General features: G+C 39.2%; 1 protein-coding gene across 3 annotated transcripts in view; it reads left to right on the top strand.

Moving 5' to 3' along the window:
* Window positions 1-1254: 1254 nt before the first annotated feature.
* Window positions 1255-17285, top strand: part of dlg3 (discs, large homolog 3 (Drosophila)) — an 84663-nt gene continuing 68632 nt past the window's right edge. Inside the window, exons 1-5 of one of the 3 annotated variants that reach the window (XM_044363368.1) lie at window positions 1255-1325; window positions 1709-1735; window positions 3588-3719; window positions 11514-11599; window positions 16770-16874. In XM_044363368.1, the coding sequence (XP_044219303.1) occupies window positions 1720-1735; window positions 3588-3719; window positions 11514-11599; window positions 16770-16874 (339 nt within the window). In that variant the 5' untranslated portion in view covers window positions 1255-1325; window positions 1709-1719. Of the gene's footprint in view, window positions 1326-1360; window positions 1736-3583; window positions 3720-11513; window positions 11600-16769; window positions 16875-17285 lie in introns of those variants that run through there. The other 2 variants (XM_044363369.1, XM_044363366.1) reach the window with 2 other exon arrangements.

Here is a 17285-nt window from a genome sequence, read left to right as displayed (position 1 = left end):
ACATCCAACTACTACATTAATATGCTGTTTATATGTTCATGCATCAGTTATATTAATCCAATACTATAATATGTAATAATGTAACACTGACAGAGCCCATCTTGTGTGCTTAATGAATATTTACACGTTTTGCTTTTTACTTAAGTCAAATTTTGAAGGAATGATATTTTGTATATTATGGTGTTGCTCCTTTTACTTAAGTAAAGGATCTAAATACTTTTTCCACCACCGTGGTGATAGAGAGACAAATATATCTCACACTACTGAGACAGTGTGCCACATGTGGCAGCTTCCTGAGAGTGTGTTCCCACCTCAAAATGCTGCATCAGATATTACAATGTGTAAAAATGTAAATATTCATAAATGGGAGGTTCAAGGGTCAAAAAAGACTCTTTATTGCCTCAGGGACACCATATGCAGTAGAGTGGAGCAGGGGTCAGCAATTAGTTTCAACCATGGGCCAGTTTTTTAAGGATTTTTCATTGGAGGGCCAATAAGCGGCGCAGTGGAAACACATGCCTATATGTTTATTTATAACTCTGTTTAGGGTTGTATCTGCAGGCAGATGTCATCTCCCCATTAAAAAGTGATGGCTAACAGTGTCCGCTTATTCTAATAGTCATTTGGCTGAAAATGATTCATACATGAATACATGCTCTGTGTTGCACTTTAAGACTAGAGATTACTTTATTATCCACACACAGTGGCCTGCTTCATTCATCGTTGACTTACAGGACCGTTGGTATTGTTGCCTTAGAAAAAAATGGCATCAAGACACCATTTCTGTTCAACTGCCACCTATTTATGTGTGTGAAAAATAAATCTGTTATGACCTAATAGACTAAAGTTGTGGAATTCACATATTAAAATTTAATTTCTGGTAGGTTTATTAGATGTAATTTCAGCACGGTGCAACCACTCCTGTGGGGACAATACAGAAGTAACATAATTACTGGGATTGACAGTATATTTTGTCACCTACAGTAGATTTGTGAAGAATTATGTAAAGGTTTCGATGCAAATTATTAAAGTGAAAACTTCAGCTTTTGTCGGGGGGGCAAATATATTTCTGGAGGGCCGCACTTGGCCCTCGGGTCGCTATTTTCCTACCACTGGAGTAGATAAAATTGATTTGCTTGATCCAGCAACACCTTAAGGCACCACTAGATGGCACTCAATCCAATAATTTGGAAAAGAGGCGACCTGAGGCTGATCCGAGGAAAATTTAACTATGGACAAGATACAGCTTCACTAACTCACTGATTGATCAGTATATTGATGATGTCATCCAGCAGATAATCTAAGCATTTCTCAGGAGGCTTAGTGTAAGTGTGTCAGTATTACTGTGTCCCAATAAGGCTGGGCAGGTTTCCATGAAGGCGAGGCATGTGAGAGAGGGGAGGGGGAACACATGTCACGCTCTGGAGTCGTATTTTGGCCCAACTTCTGGAAACTTGACATGAAGTAAACAATCTCCTCTTGTCACATCGTCACATCTGTCTGTGGGTGTCACTGCTGACTGCTGCAGGCACATTTCAGATAGACTGGGAGTGTCCAGCGACTGGATTTAAAAACTCAAGATCATTTTGTTTTGTGAAGAAGGAGCGACAGATCTTTGTTGTGTGATTATCCGGGACTATTACTGTAACTGTAATTGTTTTTTTCTCATCTAACCCCCCCAAAACTGTCATTTACATGACTTTTCAAGTCGGCCACAGCATGGTGCATAAATATGGTGAGTACCGTTAACATTTCGTTGCGTCTTCATCCTGCTCACGTGTCAAAAAGTTTTGTTTTTAACTTTTTTTTTTAGGTTAACGTCATCTCATTACTCCATGAAACTGTTTACATGGCTTTTCACTGTCCCACTAATGTCACTTATCATCCATCGAGAAAACAGGAAATTATTTGTCCTCAGGGAATGAAAAAAAAAGGTAAACTAAAAAATCTGTGGGACTTCCGGGCAGCGGCTGCAGCAGTGAAATGTTTTCAGGTTTTCTAAATGTTCAGGATCAGGTTAGGAAACTGTGAAGCGGTAGATTTACCTCCGTGATGTGCATCATCTCTCTCTGCCGTGTTCCTCACCACCCACCGGGTTCAACAACCGGCTGTACAGTCGTGTTGCAAGAGAAAAACACCTTTAATGTGCTCTGCAGGAGAGTTTACCAGACAGACAAGTGCTGCATTTTGGCTGTAAGACAAATATAAATCATTATTAGAATATGTTTTATCTTTTAACCCTCGTCCTACCAATTTATGTAACATACAAGGAGAATAAACTACTGTAGAAAAACAACCATCATAGCAAAATGTTGATTGATTTATTTCTTCTCAAAACACTATTAGTTATGTAATTAGTGTCATCTGAACAAAAAAACAAACATTATTATTTTGGGAAAATTACAGTCAATTTGCAGATTGTGTAAAACGTAAATATATACTTTTCAGAGTTTTTATCCCAAGTACAATCTTTCCACAAAGCCTTCAAAATGACTGACAGAGTGCTCCTACCCCCCTGATAGTGTGTGATACTTTAAATTAGGACCCATGGCAAACATGAACTCAGTAAATAGTTCCATCTATTCAAGCTGCATAAGTTGAATTTGGTGCTTTTGACTGGGGTCTCCCAGGACCCCAATACATTGGTATTTTTAAAAAGAACTAATTAAAACAGAAACAGAAAACAATGATATGAAGTCATTAGGAACAAACTGATTGACAAAGTCATGACAAATTGGAATGATAGAATATCAATAAAACACCAGTGAGATATGATTAAAAGTATACTTCTGGCGTCTGCAGGTACCCCAGTCAGTAGGATTAATACCTATATTTGTACTTAACGGTGTGTCCATGATAGACAAAAATGAAGTTGTAGCATTAAATGATTTAAGCAAAAATGGCAGAAATTTACTGGTTTCATCTTGTCACGTGTGATTTTCTTAGTCTCTTCAGTTCACTTCAGTTCAGATCTTTATTGTCCCTCGAGGTGAAATTTGATTTGCAGTAGAGGGTAAAAAAAACACAAACACAACATACAAGAGTACACAGGACGTTAATCACAACAGTTACAGCAGACAACAACAACAAACAAAAGGTATCTATTCGTTAAAAATATCAAACCATTGGAATGGTGGTCATAATAAAGTACTGCTTAGCAGTGCAGTCCAGGTTTAGTACAAATTAAGCACATTTATAGCACTTGGAACAACCTGTCTTATATGACAGTAAACTGAATATCATTTTTGACTTTTGGTCGGACAAAACAAGACATATGATGATGTCTGCAAAGGCTTTGGAACTTGTAATTTGCATTTTTCACCATTTACATGTTACAGACAAACTATTAATCGAGGAAATAAGCTTCAGATGAATCAATAACAGAAATAATGAGTAGTTGCAGCCATAACAGATTTAATGAGGTACTCTATTTTGTCATATTGTCGTATTCTGTCCCCTGATTAAGTGTCTAATGAATGTTAACGTTAATTCTATAGTTTTAAAGAATATTATGAACTGAGGATTGTTAACATACATAGATGCTTTGCTGCTGTTGTCCTGAGACATGTATTTATGTTGTGAGGCAGACACAGAGCGGGCAGTGGAGCTGCTCAGGCAGTACCAGGCCAACCTGACCAGTCCTGACGAGCAGGCCCTGAAGACTAGCGTGGGCAAAGTGTCCACCATCCTGGGCAGCCAGCTGTTCCAAGCCCTTCTTGGTAAGAAAAAACATTGTAAAACTGCCTGTTTTGGAGAAGAGAGTCTTTCATAACTCTGCTCTAATTTCCATCACATCAGGGGTTTTTCCCAGAGTGGACTTTTAAAGTAACTTTTCCTGCACACGTGCCCTTTTTGAGTTTTTTTACACTTCGTATTCATATCGTTCATATATATCGTTCTTTAATTTGGTGTATCTTACACACTATGATTTGTATTTTCTTATGATTGGCTACAGGCAAACACAGGATGTAGACAGGGTCAGGTTGTATTAATTTGTATGAGAAGTTAACTGAGTCTAAATGTTTCCCAATTAAGTCCTATGAAAGAGGCCTTTCAGTTCGCCTCACAGAGGTTTGCTGTATACCCCCCTCTGTACTCAGATTGTAATGAAATCCCAATAAAGGCACACACAACACGGTCTATCTATAGACTGACTGTTATTAGCTCAGACTTCTCTCATTGTGAAAGTACACTTCTTCCCCTGACTTTGACAAAGTGCCCATCAGCAACTTATGTTTACATACGTGCTCAGAAAAGCTGAAAGGGTTAATGCACCACAACCAGAGAGAAGTAGTCATCAACTGAACTTGCTGCTGACTAAACAGATATTACTAATCCTGAAGTGTGCGCAGTTTCTACTGCAACTCATCTTAAGTTTCTCCATTATTATGTGTAACCGGTTACACCTTCATGACAAGTTTAGGTGTCATGCAGCCAATCTGAACCTTAACCTCAGTTTTAAAACAAATAAAGCACATTACTTCAGTTTAACCAATGGTTGAGTGGTTGTTCTAATTACCATAGCCATGTTATAATGACAGTTACCCATTATAATGATGTTGCTCCTGCTGACCCACTGCTGCCACTCTGCTGGGGATCTGAGGGGGGAGGGGTAGTAGTTAAATAAAGACATTATGGCAGTTTTGACAGTGATGTCTACCGACCTTATAGTAAAGTTTGTCGTGCAAGGTTAATGTAAGTTGGATGTACAAAGACAGGATTTGTTAATGTTTATGCTTTTTGTCCACCAGAGTGATGTCATAGATCTGGTGTAACAACACCCCAAGAGGTGGCAGGAAATAATTTTATGTACAAGTCCATATTTCAAGACTAAATATGACACAACAGGTCCTCTTTTGCCCAATTGAGACAACACAAGTGATGCATCCTTTATGGCTTTTAGTATGCTGTAATCCATTGCTCAATGGCTCTCGTCAACATGTAAAGTCAAGATATATCATGAGACCATGTGATATTTTCCTGTAGGTGGTCATCAGTAATTACATCACAGGAACTGGACCAAAAAAGCCACTGCAGGGAGTAAATAATGGAAACCAGACTTAAACTCTTGTGTTCTTGTTAGCAGCCTTACCCATGTTCTTAATCATAGGACGTTACAGACAAGTAAATGTTACATGAATATATTTATCTTAATCTGTTTCACTAATTGCCAGTTTCCCATTATGTGTTGAAGCAACTGCAGTATGTGTATGTGAGAGGTGTCACTAGTTGTGACAAACCATCAGAGAATTATCACCTGACTCTGCAGTTTCTCTCAGCTATACAGAACTGTAGTGTCTTTCAGCTCACTGTTTTAGCTTTATAGTCCACGACTTTGCTGTTTTGATTCACTCTCATCGCTCTCATCAGCGCAGTTTCAAGTTAGTGATTAGCTGATGAACATAATGGAGCATCTAACTGAAGAGATAGATATTTTTACCAGATGTTGGTGTAGACCTAACATGAGCTACAAGGAGAGTAAATATGGAACTTTGTTACATGGCAGAAATCCGCCTCCAAATAAATGCTTATGTTGCTTTATGTCTGCTGGATGTGTAAATAAGCAAATGTTTCCTGACATGAACAATTTTATAAGGTAATTATACATACATTTAAACATATTTGTACAGTAAATTTGGATGTCATGGATCTTGCCCTGAAGTTACCACTCATAATTAAGATTTTTGTAACTTTTCAATGGCAACATTGAGGTGCAAATGTATGATTTGACAAGAACTGCCCGAACACACCATCACCTTTAGCCTTTTGATAAGAAAGAATTAGTTCACTCTGGCATGATCAGCCCTCTAGCCTTCTGCCCTGCAAAGGCTCATATTTTGCAGGGCGTGTCGACGGAAGGAGGAAGTCTCTGGCTTGTGACATGCTGAAGCTGCTGTGTTGATAAAGGACACTTCAGCAGGACAGATGGTTGTGAGTCCTAAATCTGGGCCTTTGTTTATTCCAGGAACATTAAACAAAAGTTTAAAGGTATACTTGTTTTGTTGTTTACATTGGTGATTGCCTCTTTTATGGTGATTACTGATCAGTATTGATAACTTGCATTTTTATTTAAAGGAGAAATGCGTCAAATTCATACATTTTACCAATAAAAATAATAAAAAAAGAATTTAGAAAGAAGTGAGCTTAAAAGACCTGCTTGAGCCTATATGCTGCAACCTTACATAAGGTTTTGACAACGATAATAATGCATGGAATAAAAAAGACGATATCTCTGGTTCTGCTGCATCAATTGTGATACTTTTTAAAAAACAAAAAACTGTCCTTTCAGTGTCCAACAGTGTTAGAAGTGCAATTCTAAAGTCATAGAGTGTATATGAAGATGGATGTAGCGAAGTGTGACATCACACATTGGTTTACATTAGAGCCGGTTTGAAGCGCAGAGTTGCAGCTTATGGCCAGTTTGGAGCCATGACCTTCCAAATAAGGAGTGGGACGTTACTGTCAATGCTCTGGAAATACGCCTCGCTACCTTGGGCCGGAGCAATAATTTCCAAAATGACCACCAGTACACTTATTAGTTTTTAGTAATTGAGACCATAATGATTAGTTGAAAAAAATCATTGACTTAGTATTTCAAGAGAGAAGTTGACACTTTTTTGAATGGGAGTCAATTAGAGCCAGCATCTAGTGGCCGTCTGTGGCATTGCACTTCAAGGTACTTCTGCATTGGCTTCAGCCTCAAGCTGTCATAGTTGCTGTTTGGCTAAAGTACTCTACACTACTATTCAGCACAGAAAAAAATTGATGCTTCTGAAATTTAAGTTTCTTTAGACACAGATCTGTTCCAAGGATGTTTTCATACCTGTCAATTCATGCTAAACTGACTCATGTAAAAGTGTCCTTGATCAAGGCACTGATTCCCTTGTAGCTCCAGGGTTTCCAGGGGACTGTCTCTCTCTGAAGGCAACAAGGCCACAAAAAACACAGTCAAGTCTTGTCCATTTCCCCAGTGTTGGTACTGATTTGCATAATATGTTGAAACAACATTTTTATTAGACATTTGCATTAACTCATGTACCTCTGCAGAATACATAAATGGTTTTAAAGATGTATCGATTTAATAGCTTGATGCTCCGTGAAATTTTAACCTAGTAACTATTGACATCAGATGTAATATACCTTGTAATATATTTAAGTGAAAGAGACTCAGAGAGGATTAGGTTTCCAAATCAGGATTCCAAACATTCCTCACAAAGAATGTTCAATCAGGGCCGAGCCTGAGGCGGACAGGAAAATAAACTGCTTTTGGCTGCTATGCCGAGGCTCTTCCACTACTCTCCTGGCTCCCTGGATCATCTGTGCAGAGTGTGAGGGTAGACGTAGAGGCCTGCGGTCAGTGTGTCTCAGGTGCAGGGCTGATGAGGCGTCGCCTTTCATTCAACATGTGGTTTTCATCATGGCAAGGCAGAGAGGAGGAGCAGCCGCTTCACAGCACTAACAGGAATACAGTGCAGTATAAACATTACTCATCCCCTTATCCTCTCCTGTTGTGTTTGCCTTCACATGCTCAGGGCCATGTGAACCGGTTCTGATTGGACCAGTTTGTGGTAATGCGCTGAGAAGAAAGGGGAGAGATTTCTGAGCAGAGCTGACAATTTTTCAAACTTAATGTTCAGATGAAAATTTACAAAACGAGTTTTGTGATATAAAAAAAACAGGATGATTCGCCAACATTACAGTCAAGTATTTGTCTTTAGGAAATTTTGCTGATTTTGATGCACTGTGGGAAGTAAAGAGGTGGTTGCCGTGTGGGAAGGTTTGGTACTGGCCACTTGATTGGATGTCTGCATGGTTGCACAGTCACGAACAAAGGTTGCCTTAACTGTGCATCCACCCTTTTGTTCCAGCATACAAACATGCAGTGGGAGGCATGGGGGGCTGGTCGTCGGGAGTTGGGGCACACATACAGACAGACACACGTTAAATTACAGAGGACCCTAAATGCCAGGGGAATATTTTATCGAGGCGGTGACAAGGGGGTGAATTGTTTGCCCTGCCTTGAAATTGTGACCTAGTTTTCTTTGAATGTGTTATTCTAGTGAGCTGTGGGTTGCTCATCATCATGTAAAGAATCAGGGGCACATTTTTTTGCGTGTGATTCACCCAGGGAGGCAATAGAGAGATGACTTCAGTCCAACTGAATAGGTACATTACAAATAGAAGAGGCCTAAAACACACACAAATCCTCTCTGCAAAGTCTTTGTAGGATGGGGAGAAGGTGCTGGAAACCCCCTACGACTGTGATAAAAAGGCTCAGAGCTCCGACCAGGGCGTCCCAAAATAGTCCCAACATCAAAAAGAGATCTGGGAATAAGTCCTGTACAAGACAGTTCTGGCTTGGATTATGCATTTTATTCCATGGGCAGGAATTTATGTGGTCTGTGTGGGTTGGAACAGTTCAGAGATTTTTTGGAAAGTCACAGATGTTAAAAAAAAAAACAACAACTTCTCTACTTGTGCAACTGTGAACCTTGATTTCAGAACACTTCGAGGCCTGATTGAGCATTTTTTCTCTGTTTGTTACCTCTTCCAGGAATAGACGAATGATGCAAATAGAAGTGTTAGTTGTGTGATGGCAAGTGAGGTAGCCAAGGTGCAGCTGAAGAGCAAAACCTGTAAGACTTAACAGATGCAGCATTTTCAAGACTTATTTAAAGCTTCACTAATTAATATTTCATGTGGATAAAGGATTAAAGGACTATATGTACGTGAAAGTAAAGGGGTCACTCAAACTGACAAACTCATGGTGAATTTTCACCTGACTCTGCCGTTCCCTTCAGCTTTATGAAGCTTTATAGCATCTTTCAGCTCATTGTTTTGGTTTCCTGACCTGCATCTATACTGTTTGGGTACCTTGTTTCCAGCAGGAGCAGGCAGCTGTTTCCTGCCCAGAACTAAACAGTTAGCGACCAGCTAGTGAACATAGCAGAGCATTTAGCAGCTAAAGAGACAAATATTTCACCCAAATAGTTGGTAGTGGCCAAACCAGAGCTAGAAGGAGAGTGAATAATGGACCTACATTAATCACGTAGACAGATATACAAGGCAATACATTTGCAATGTCAACTTCATAAGGTGGTATGTTAATGTTGTGTTTTATGCTCTTCTGCCTCCAAAGGGCAAAAAAATCAATTAATGTAGGTTTAAGGAAAAAGATAGCAACCAAAAACTTAATATCTATATTTTGAGCCTGCAGAAAAATGGCACATTCTTGTTATTCAAATTGCTCAAAAACATAAATTTGTGTTGAGATTTAAAATTTTGTATCTTTATTTTTTATTATTAACCTTTATTTCTGCAGGGAGGGGCCATTGAGAGCATGTTCTCTTTTCCAAGGCTGCCCTGAATACATAACATACAGAAAATAAAAACAATATTTACAGTGTACAAATTCAAAGTAACAAACAACAAGATCTACAGTAGACATACAAACAGAGACAACATTCAAAGACATTCAACCAAAGACATTAACGAAATATTTAAAATCCAATTTTCCAACCTCAGTACTAACCTGATGTTCTTCAAGAACCAAATAATCCTGGGATCTAGTGTAGTGTGAAAATGATCTATAATTGAGAAGACATGAGATATATGTAGGTAGTTTGTCCAGTAGTGCTTTGTAAATAAATAGAATACAATTAACAATCAAATAAATATAAACTGCAACAATCTAAATCATGTTGCAGTTTTATTCATTTCATAATCTGTATAACAATCATTTTAAACTACAAACAAAATGTAACAACAATAAGCGTGTATTTATACCCATTTCATGAGTGATTATTTTGCTCTCGAAGCCCCCTTCATAAACAGAATAGTTCACTGTGTACCCGAAATAGTTTTGTATGTTGGCAAAAAGGAGGCTCACAGGTGTGTATTTGTGTGTATGTTTGTGTGTCTGTGCCTGTAAGTGTGTGTGTATGTGTCTGTATGTATATAAGAGTTTGTGTAAGTGAGGCTGCTCTTTAGTGAGCTGGGCAACAAACTCCTCTGCCCACACATGGCTTCACTCCTCCACATTCAGACACAGTGATGAGTCACATGCTCCATTCTTACACTTTTGTTCTCACAGCGTCTTCCTGGGACATACTGACTCTTATCTCTCTGTCTCACACACAAAGAATGCAGAACTTTCGTTGAGTCTCTGTTTCAACAAAAGCTACACATTACTGATAAAAAAAACGCATGTTTCAGTTATATCAACTTTCCAGATGTCCTTCTCAAATGTTTCTTGTAGCCCGCCTTGCCCTGACATTGAACTTTGGGAAGTTGATGCACTCTCTGGTAACCTCTTTATGTCAACAGCGCAGTTACGGGGCCCCGCATGTGACATCAGCAAAATTGTCCCAGTGCATTCTCGTCAAATGACTGCCACTCAATAGGTGACCAAGGGACATGGGCGTGTAATGACCCAAGAGGTGATGAATGGCGATGAGGACAGAAGGGAGGAGAGCAGGGGAGTGCAGTCAGAAAAGAAAAGGAAAACTTTAGAAGAACAGGGGAGGGCTTGAGGAACATGCTGAGACACCAATACTAGTAGTGTTACTGCTCTGTGGTACTTGAGAAAGAGTGATGTACACTTGAGCCCTGATTCGCTTCCTTTATAACATGTACAAAACATGAGAACAGCGTTATTTTCTCTGCCATCTTCTCTCTTTTAAGAATTTGGTTTTCTTTGAGTCTTCAAAATAAGATACTATCATTAAATTTTGTTTCTTATTGATATTTTTCCTGCTTTTATAGATTTGGATTCTTGTCTTGGCTTTCTACCGCTTACACAATCATCTAAAGTTTAAAGCATCATCCAGTATAAATTTACATTTTTTATTTCTTCAAGATTCAGGAAATAACTTTTATAAAAACCAGCTTCCATTTACTCTATATGGCATTCAAATCAGAGCATGTAACAGGATATAAATTGGCCACTTTTCAACTAGGGGGCGCTCTCTACATTTATTCAACATGAGTAGGAGCTCACGTACCCTCCAAAATGGAGCTTCAAAGCAACGAGACTGGAAAAGACACACAGGATAGAAAGTGTGATTAATCTATTATTCTAAAAAGAAAATCAAAAAGTAAAGAAATGGTGTTTATGTTGCATGTTTTTCAGGATAGTGTGGAATATTATGATGTGGGCCCTCTAGACTCTGATTTGATGGTTTACTCAGTCAGTACCTGAGTCATATAGTTCTGCAGAAAGATAAGAAGAACACTTGCAAATGTGGAGACATAAATTCCATGTAAACAGACGACTCCCACCCCCACGTTCGCACCCAGTGCACCACCGAGGAGAGCAGACATCTCCCAATGTGCCCATGATTGATTGGTGGAATCTTTTATACAACCAAAGAAGTCCACTTTATATGGCAACGGATTTATGAACAAGAAATGAACATTACAGAGTAAGAAAAGCTTGTATCTCTGATGTTTGTAATGATCCAAGTAAAGAACATAAACAGCTCATTATTTTATTTTTTTTTTTTCTCTTACAGATATTCAAGAATGTTACGAGGTGACCTTGCAACTGAACACGGAACAAAGTGTTGTGAAAGAAGATAGCAGGCAGGACGCGTGGGAGGTAATTTTCCTGCTTCACATTATAGATTGGCGAAAATATGCTAAATGTTTACATTTCACACGTGCTGTCGTGTGCCGTGCTTTGCCACCTGGCTGCACGAAAGGTTACTCAGCGGCACACGCAAGGTGTCACTACCTGTGTCCCTCACACTCCTACGTGGACTTGAAAATGTTGTCGTGAGTCACGGCGGCTCTGACTTCAACCTGGTGAGTGAATGTCAGGCAGAGAAAAAAAAGTTGGAGGGAGAGGGACGCATGGGTAGAGGGAGAGGAGGAAATTAGGCAGAGTCAAAAGAGCGCTGATTAGCATTTGCTCATCAGTGGGCTGCTCTCATGAAGTCAGCCAGTACTTTCATTATGACAAGTGTTCGCAGTCACATGGTTATTTAGAATATTTTTAGTGTAGAACACAGAAAACAACAACGCTAGGTTTTAAGTGTGAGAGCTGCATGTTGTGTAGACCTTAATGTTATTCAGAAGTTTATTGATAAAAATCAAAGAGTAAGTTAAATATCAATACATCCATATTCTGTGGTTAAATATGGATCTATTTTTTTTATAGTTTCATGTCACTGATCTCCTAATAGGCTTTGGATGGGTAGGAACCCCTGACTTCATATCACTTGTGTGATTTAATATTGCCTCATAACTTTCCTTCAGCTATGCCAAAATGTTAATGAAATTGATCTTTGGCTGACTTCTGTAGCCCATTAACTGAATGATCTTTGGCCTGGTTTTTAGCGAGAGATTAGAAAAACGCTATAGCTTCTGCTGTATGTGTGTTTATGTCTGCTTATTCATCTGCACACACAGTCATGCAGCCTCAGTGTACATGAAGAACATGGAGGCACAAACATCACATTGCAATGCCAGAAACAAAAAACGTGATTTCAATTTTATCATAAAATTTAAAAATTGAATTTTTAGAATTGAATTTAAGGTGCAGCACGCAAAGCACCGCCAAGCCTTTGAACCATAAAACTGGATTCTTCCGCTGAAATATCAGACTAATTTTATCAAGTTATGGTTGAGGATCGGCTTATAAGATGCCTCAAAGGCCCTTATTCCGTAACTGGAAGAGCAACAGTCCATTTTCCAAAGCTCTCCGTTATTATCCATAAGGGAACAATGTGACTGGTTATTATACTCAATAAAACTTCTGGTCTGCATTCAAATTATTTGTGCAAGCATGTAACAATATTAGCAGTTCCTTTCAAATATACTGTAACACCACAGAAACAGGAATGGGCAGATACTGTACGTGGGCACTTACCTTGCCTGTAGAGAATTGGAGTCTTGGTAGTGGTGGGAAAAAATAAAAAACTCCTTCACTCTCAACTCCAAAATACTTCAGAGGTGAAAAGAGCCCACTAGGAAACAGTTTTAGAGCTTTTCTCAGTTCTGATGTGTCAGAAAAGCTCTCCAGTGAACAGAGATGTATCTAGAGACATTCCACATGCGGATCAAGTCTCAAAAAATATTGTTGGGAGAAGCAGCTGTCCTGCTAGTAACTGTACCTGCACGGAAATTTAACAAGGCAAACCTTTAATATCCCAGTTTCGGGGTGGAGTGAAGCAGAAGAAAATCTTTTTATTTAAAGATTTTTGCCTTCGTGTGAGTCGTTTAGAGAAGAAATCCAGACAGGAAACATGAGGAGAAAAAGAGGGGTACTGTACAATATACAATAAAGGTCCCCAGCTGTTATCTGGTAAGCGACTTAGACCACCAGGCCACCAGTGCACCTTTCTATTTGTTTAAGGAGATTAGGAAAACATCACTGCAGTTGTGGTGGAGCCAGAACATCACAAACATGAGGCATTCAAAGGATCCAGTACTGAGACAATCCACTTGCTGTTGTTAATGTTTTGTTCTTCTGTGACATACCCACATTTTCAATCATTTCATCCTTTTATTTTCCCCTTTCTGTTTTTATATTTATGTTGATCTGCTAATTTTTAACATTGATTTGTTATTTTGTCACACTGCCCATGTGTTGCCTGTTTGCTCTGGATGGGAATTCCCCGTTCTATGAGCCCTTCCAAATCCCTTTCCTTTACAAATTAAAGGATAGCTTCATTGTTTTCCAAACCAAATGTTGCATGCCAACATTTATGTGTGCTCATTATACAACTTCACTCAAAGCTTTAGTTTTGAGAAACTCTGCTGTCACTGCAGCTTTTTGCTGGACTTTAAAGGATAAGTTTACATTTCTTCAAGTGTATGTTAATACAAAACTCACATGCCCATATGGACACTGACAGTGATTAGTTGTTAGTTGCTTATTACTAATTATTAAGTTACTGCCACATAGATATCCCGTTCTAAAGTGATTTCAATGAAAGTCCTTGTTCTGCATTGTAAAGGTCAGCTGAAGCTAATTTGAGGTTTTTAGTCGTTTTAGTCGAGTTAAATAAAAACACTGGATATGTTCCAAACTTGCAGTATTTTTTGTATGAAATCCCTGGAGAGTGCCATGGCAGGGGGACAGAAACAACAACATTTTGTACTAAAAAGCTACAAAGAGTAAAAAGCTGTAAACTTTATATAATGCTGCATCATATACTACAGTAGCCAATGTTTGACCTTTGATCACTGGGAGGGCAGCTGGCTCTGTACCTCCTCAGTCAAAATAGTGCTCCAGAGGTTTGTCCATTTTCTGTTTTTTCATTTGGGACTCCCTCTGATGGGTCACAACCCGGCACAGTGAATGTAACAATGTCAACCAGACAGACTGAGGAGGGGCCTCACATTTCTAATCCACTATCCAGGCAGAGTCACCAGTGAACAGGGATAAACAGGGAGCAGGTGTCTGTGGATTTGACTAAGACCTCTATATGTTTGGTTGATTGGATCTATACTGAATATAAACCACAATAAATAGATTTTTGAACATTTATACTGGTGCATGTCAGTCATTCCCACATGGCAACCTTTTTTTCTGGTGGCTTTTAGATTTATAATATAAAGGTGATAGTGAGATTACATAATTCATGCCCGACATGAGATAAAAACTTCAATCTAACATTATTCCTTCATGCTTAGCAGCCCCTCCCTCCGGTCAATCACTTAATGGCAATATGATTTTTGAAATTCATGAGCTAAGTGTGAACTGGATTATGTACGGTCAGTTGAGCAGGGGAACTGCAATAAACTTGTAATTTGCTAGACTGTATTAAATGGAGGTCTTAATGCAGGAGACTGTTTCCAGTTTATGACTGCTCCTCAACACATCAAGCTTGAGTGAGCGACATTATTTTCAACTGAAAATGGTTCTCATACATTTGTAATATTGTGTAAAGGATATATTAGGGAACATATTAATCTATTTTCTGGAAAGTATTGCAAAAGTTATGACCTTTAACATGCTGGATTAGTCAGTCAATGACTGCATGAATTGCTGCTTATTGCAGTGTCATCTGTTCATAATTTGTCACTCCCATGGAAGAAGACCTAAACCACAAACCGTGACTGTGGTTTGAACTTTATTCTGCTACCCTAAGCTGTTCTCCAAGCATTTCTGTGATCCACCCTGTCTAGCTTCTAATTCGGTGCAGCATGGCTCCTGATCCTTCCCCCATCCTCTCCTCTCCGGATCCCAGCTGCTTGTGGAGCCCATGCAGGCACAGTCCTGGAAAGAGAGAGGCTGATGGAAGGATGCAGCAGTCATAGTGGGAAGTTTGAGAGAGAGAAAGAGAGAGAGAAAGAGAAAGAGAGAGATGCTTAATGGACACCCAGTGAGGTGCTCATCAGTATTCTAGCCATGCTGTCACCTGAGTGGAGGATGGGAGGGAAACTAAATGAGTCTGCAAATTCCCTGATTTGGTGCAGAGTAGCAGGTGAGATTGGAGAATAGCTGCTTTAGAAAAAAAAAAGAAAATGAAAGAAACTATGAGACATGAAGCTGTTTCTGGTAAATTGATTGAATTTATAATTAGAGAGGTATTTGTGTTTTGATTGCAGGAACATCTGGATGTCATATGTTTGACTTTATGTGTAACAATCATAGAAAAAATAGATAAACATGAAACATTTCATAAATCGTAATAATTGATGGACTAATTTCAAGTATGTCTGCACAATTTTGTGTGTGTATGTGTGTGTTCACAAAGATCACACTCTTAGCTGCAACTATTAGACAGAGCAGCTCTGGCTTTGGCAGTGTCAGTTGACCTGCCTGTCAGCGCTGCCATGTGGGAATGGAGCCGTCAAAGAAAAATTTACTTGGTATCACTGAAGTAACACATAGTATATGTGATCCTTACCAGTGCCAAAATAAATACAAATGTTGTGAGAATACTGTAAACTTGACATAGATTCAAGTTTAACGGTTGATTTTTTTTTTGCTTTCGACTCTCTTTCTGTTGGTTGCAGTGATACCAGGTACAGCAGCCTGCATGCTCAGGGGTGTGTGTGTGTATTTATATAAACACTTAACACTTTTGTCCTTTCGACTTGGGCACGAGAGCAGCGTTCATTTTAACTCCGCTGAGAGAGAACACGCCGCTTATTTGGAGAATCATTGGGCCTGTTTTGTGGCAACACTTTTTGCAACTTTGCACCAGTGATGGCCTGCTCTAAAGTCTGCCCTCTGCTGTCAGTTAAGGGTCTTTGTGGTCTGAACTGTGGCAATGATCTCAATGGATTTCAGGTACTGTAGACTCTGTGTGTTCATGTCCACCACCAGTAGACAGTCGCTGTATTGAGAAACTTAACATGTCAAACCTTATTTGTTTGGATGGTTTTATTAGTTACACATTTTGAGCTATTTAATACTTAATGAGCTGAGATGGAGTGAAGTATCCACTCCAGTTCTGTGCTGCTTTGTCGTCACTGTTTCCACAACAAATAGCTGAAAATTGCTGATTGTTCAGCAACATTTTAAAGGAGTAGTGTGACATTTTGGGAAATGCTCATTCCATTCTTATTAAGGGTTAGATTGATACCACTCTCATGTTTACACTAAATATGAAGCTTGGGCCAGCAGGCTGTGCAAGCTTAGCTTAGCTCAGTCCAAAGAAAGAGTTCTAAATACCTCAGATAAAGCCACAACTTCTCATTTTTACACTTTGGGTTCTTTAACAAACCAAATGTAATGTGTTTATAAGTGCGATTTAGGGGTGCTGGTAGGTAGATATTTGTACTTTAACCTCTGCTGTCATTTTGTCCCACAGGACGAAGAGGGTGTGTCTCGGGTGCGAGTGACCAGCAGGAGGAGCCCTCACAAAGTGGAGCGAGTGTCTGGCTTGGTGACTCGCTCCCATGTCGACCTACCAAAGGTAAGTGAGAGCAAAAAGCAATGAGGAGTTTCTCAGGGGTCTCCTGAACCTTCTGAAGTTCTTCTTCAAAGGGCAGCTGCTGCTCATGGAAGCAGATACTAATGATCCGGATGATGTGATGATTACACATTTCTCCATGAGGGTTTAGTGAGGCATCACAGACGAGCCATCACAAGCATTTGGAACATTTTGATAACATTGAGACATGACTAAATAATAACGCAGGCCAAGAAGCCCCAGATATAGTTCTAGAGATTTGTTGGATCTGTTTGATTTGATGAAATATGAATTGTGTGGACTGCTAGGAAATGCTGATATTTCATGCTAAAAATAAATTACAATCATTTATTTTCTCTTCATTATTTCAACACTTCCAGAGGTTATTTGCATCTACTATGCTCATGCAGATCA

The sequence above is a fragment of the Thunnus albacares genome, chromosome 10 (genome assembly GCF_914725855.1).
Source record: "Thunnus albacares chromosome 10, fThuAlb1.1, whole genome shotgun sequence".
In the NCBI taxonomy this organism is placed as follows: Eukaryota; Metazoa; Chordata; class Actinopteri; order Scombriformes; family Scombridae; genus Thunnus; species Thunnus albacares.
Note: the sequence above shows the minus strand (reverse complement) of the source record. Positions and strands in the feature narration are given on the sequence as shown.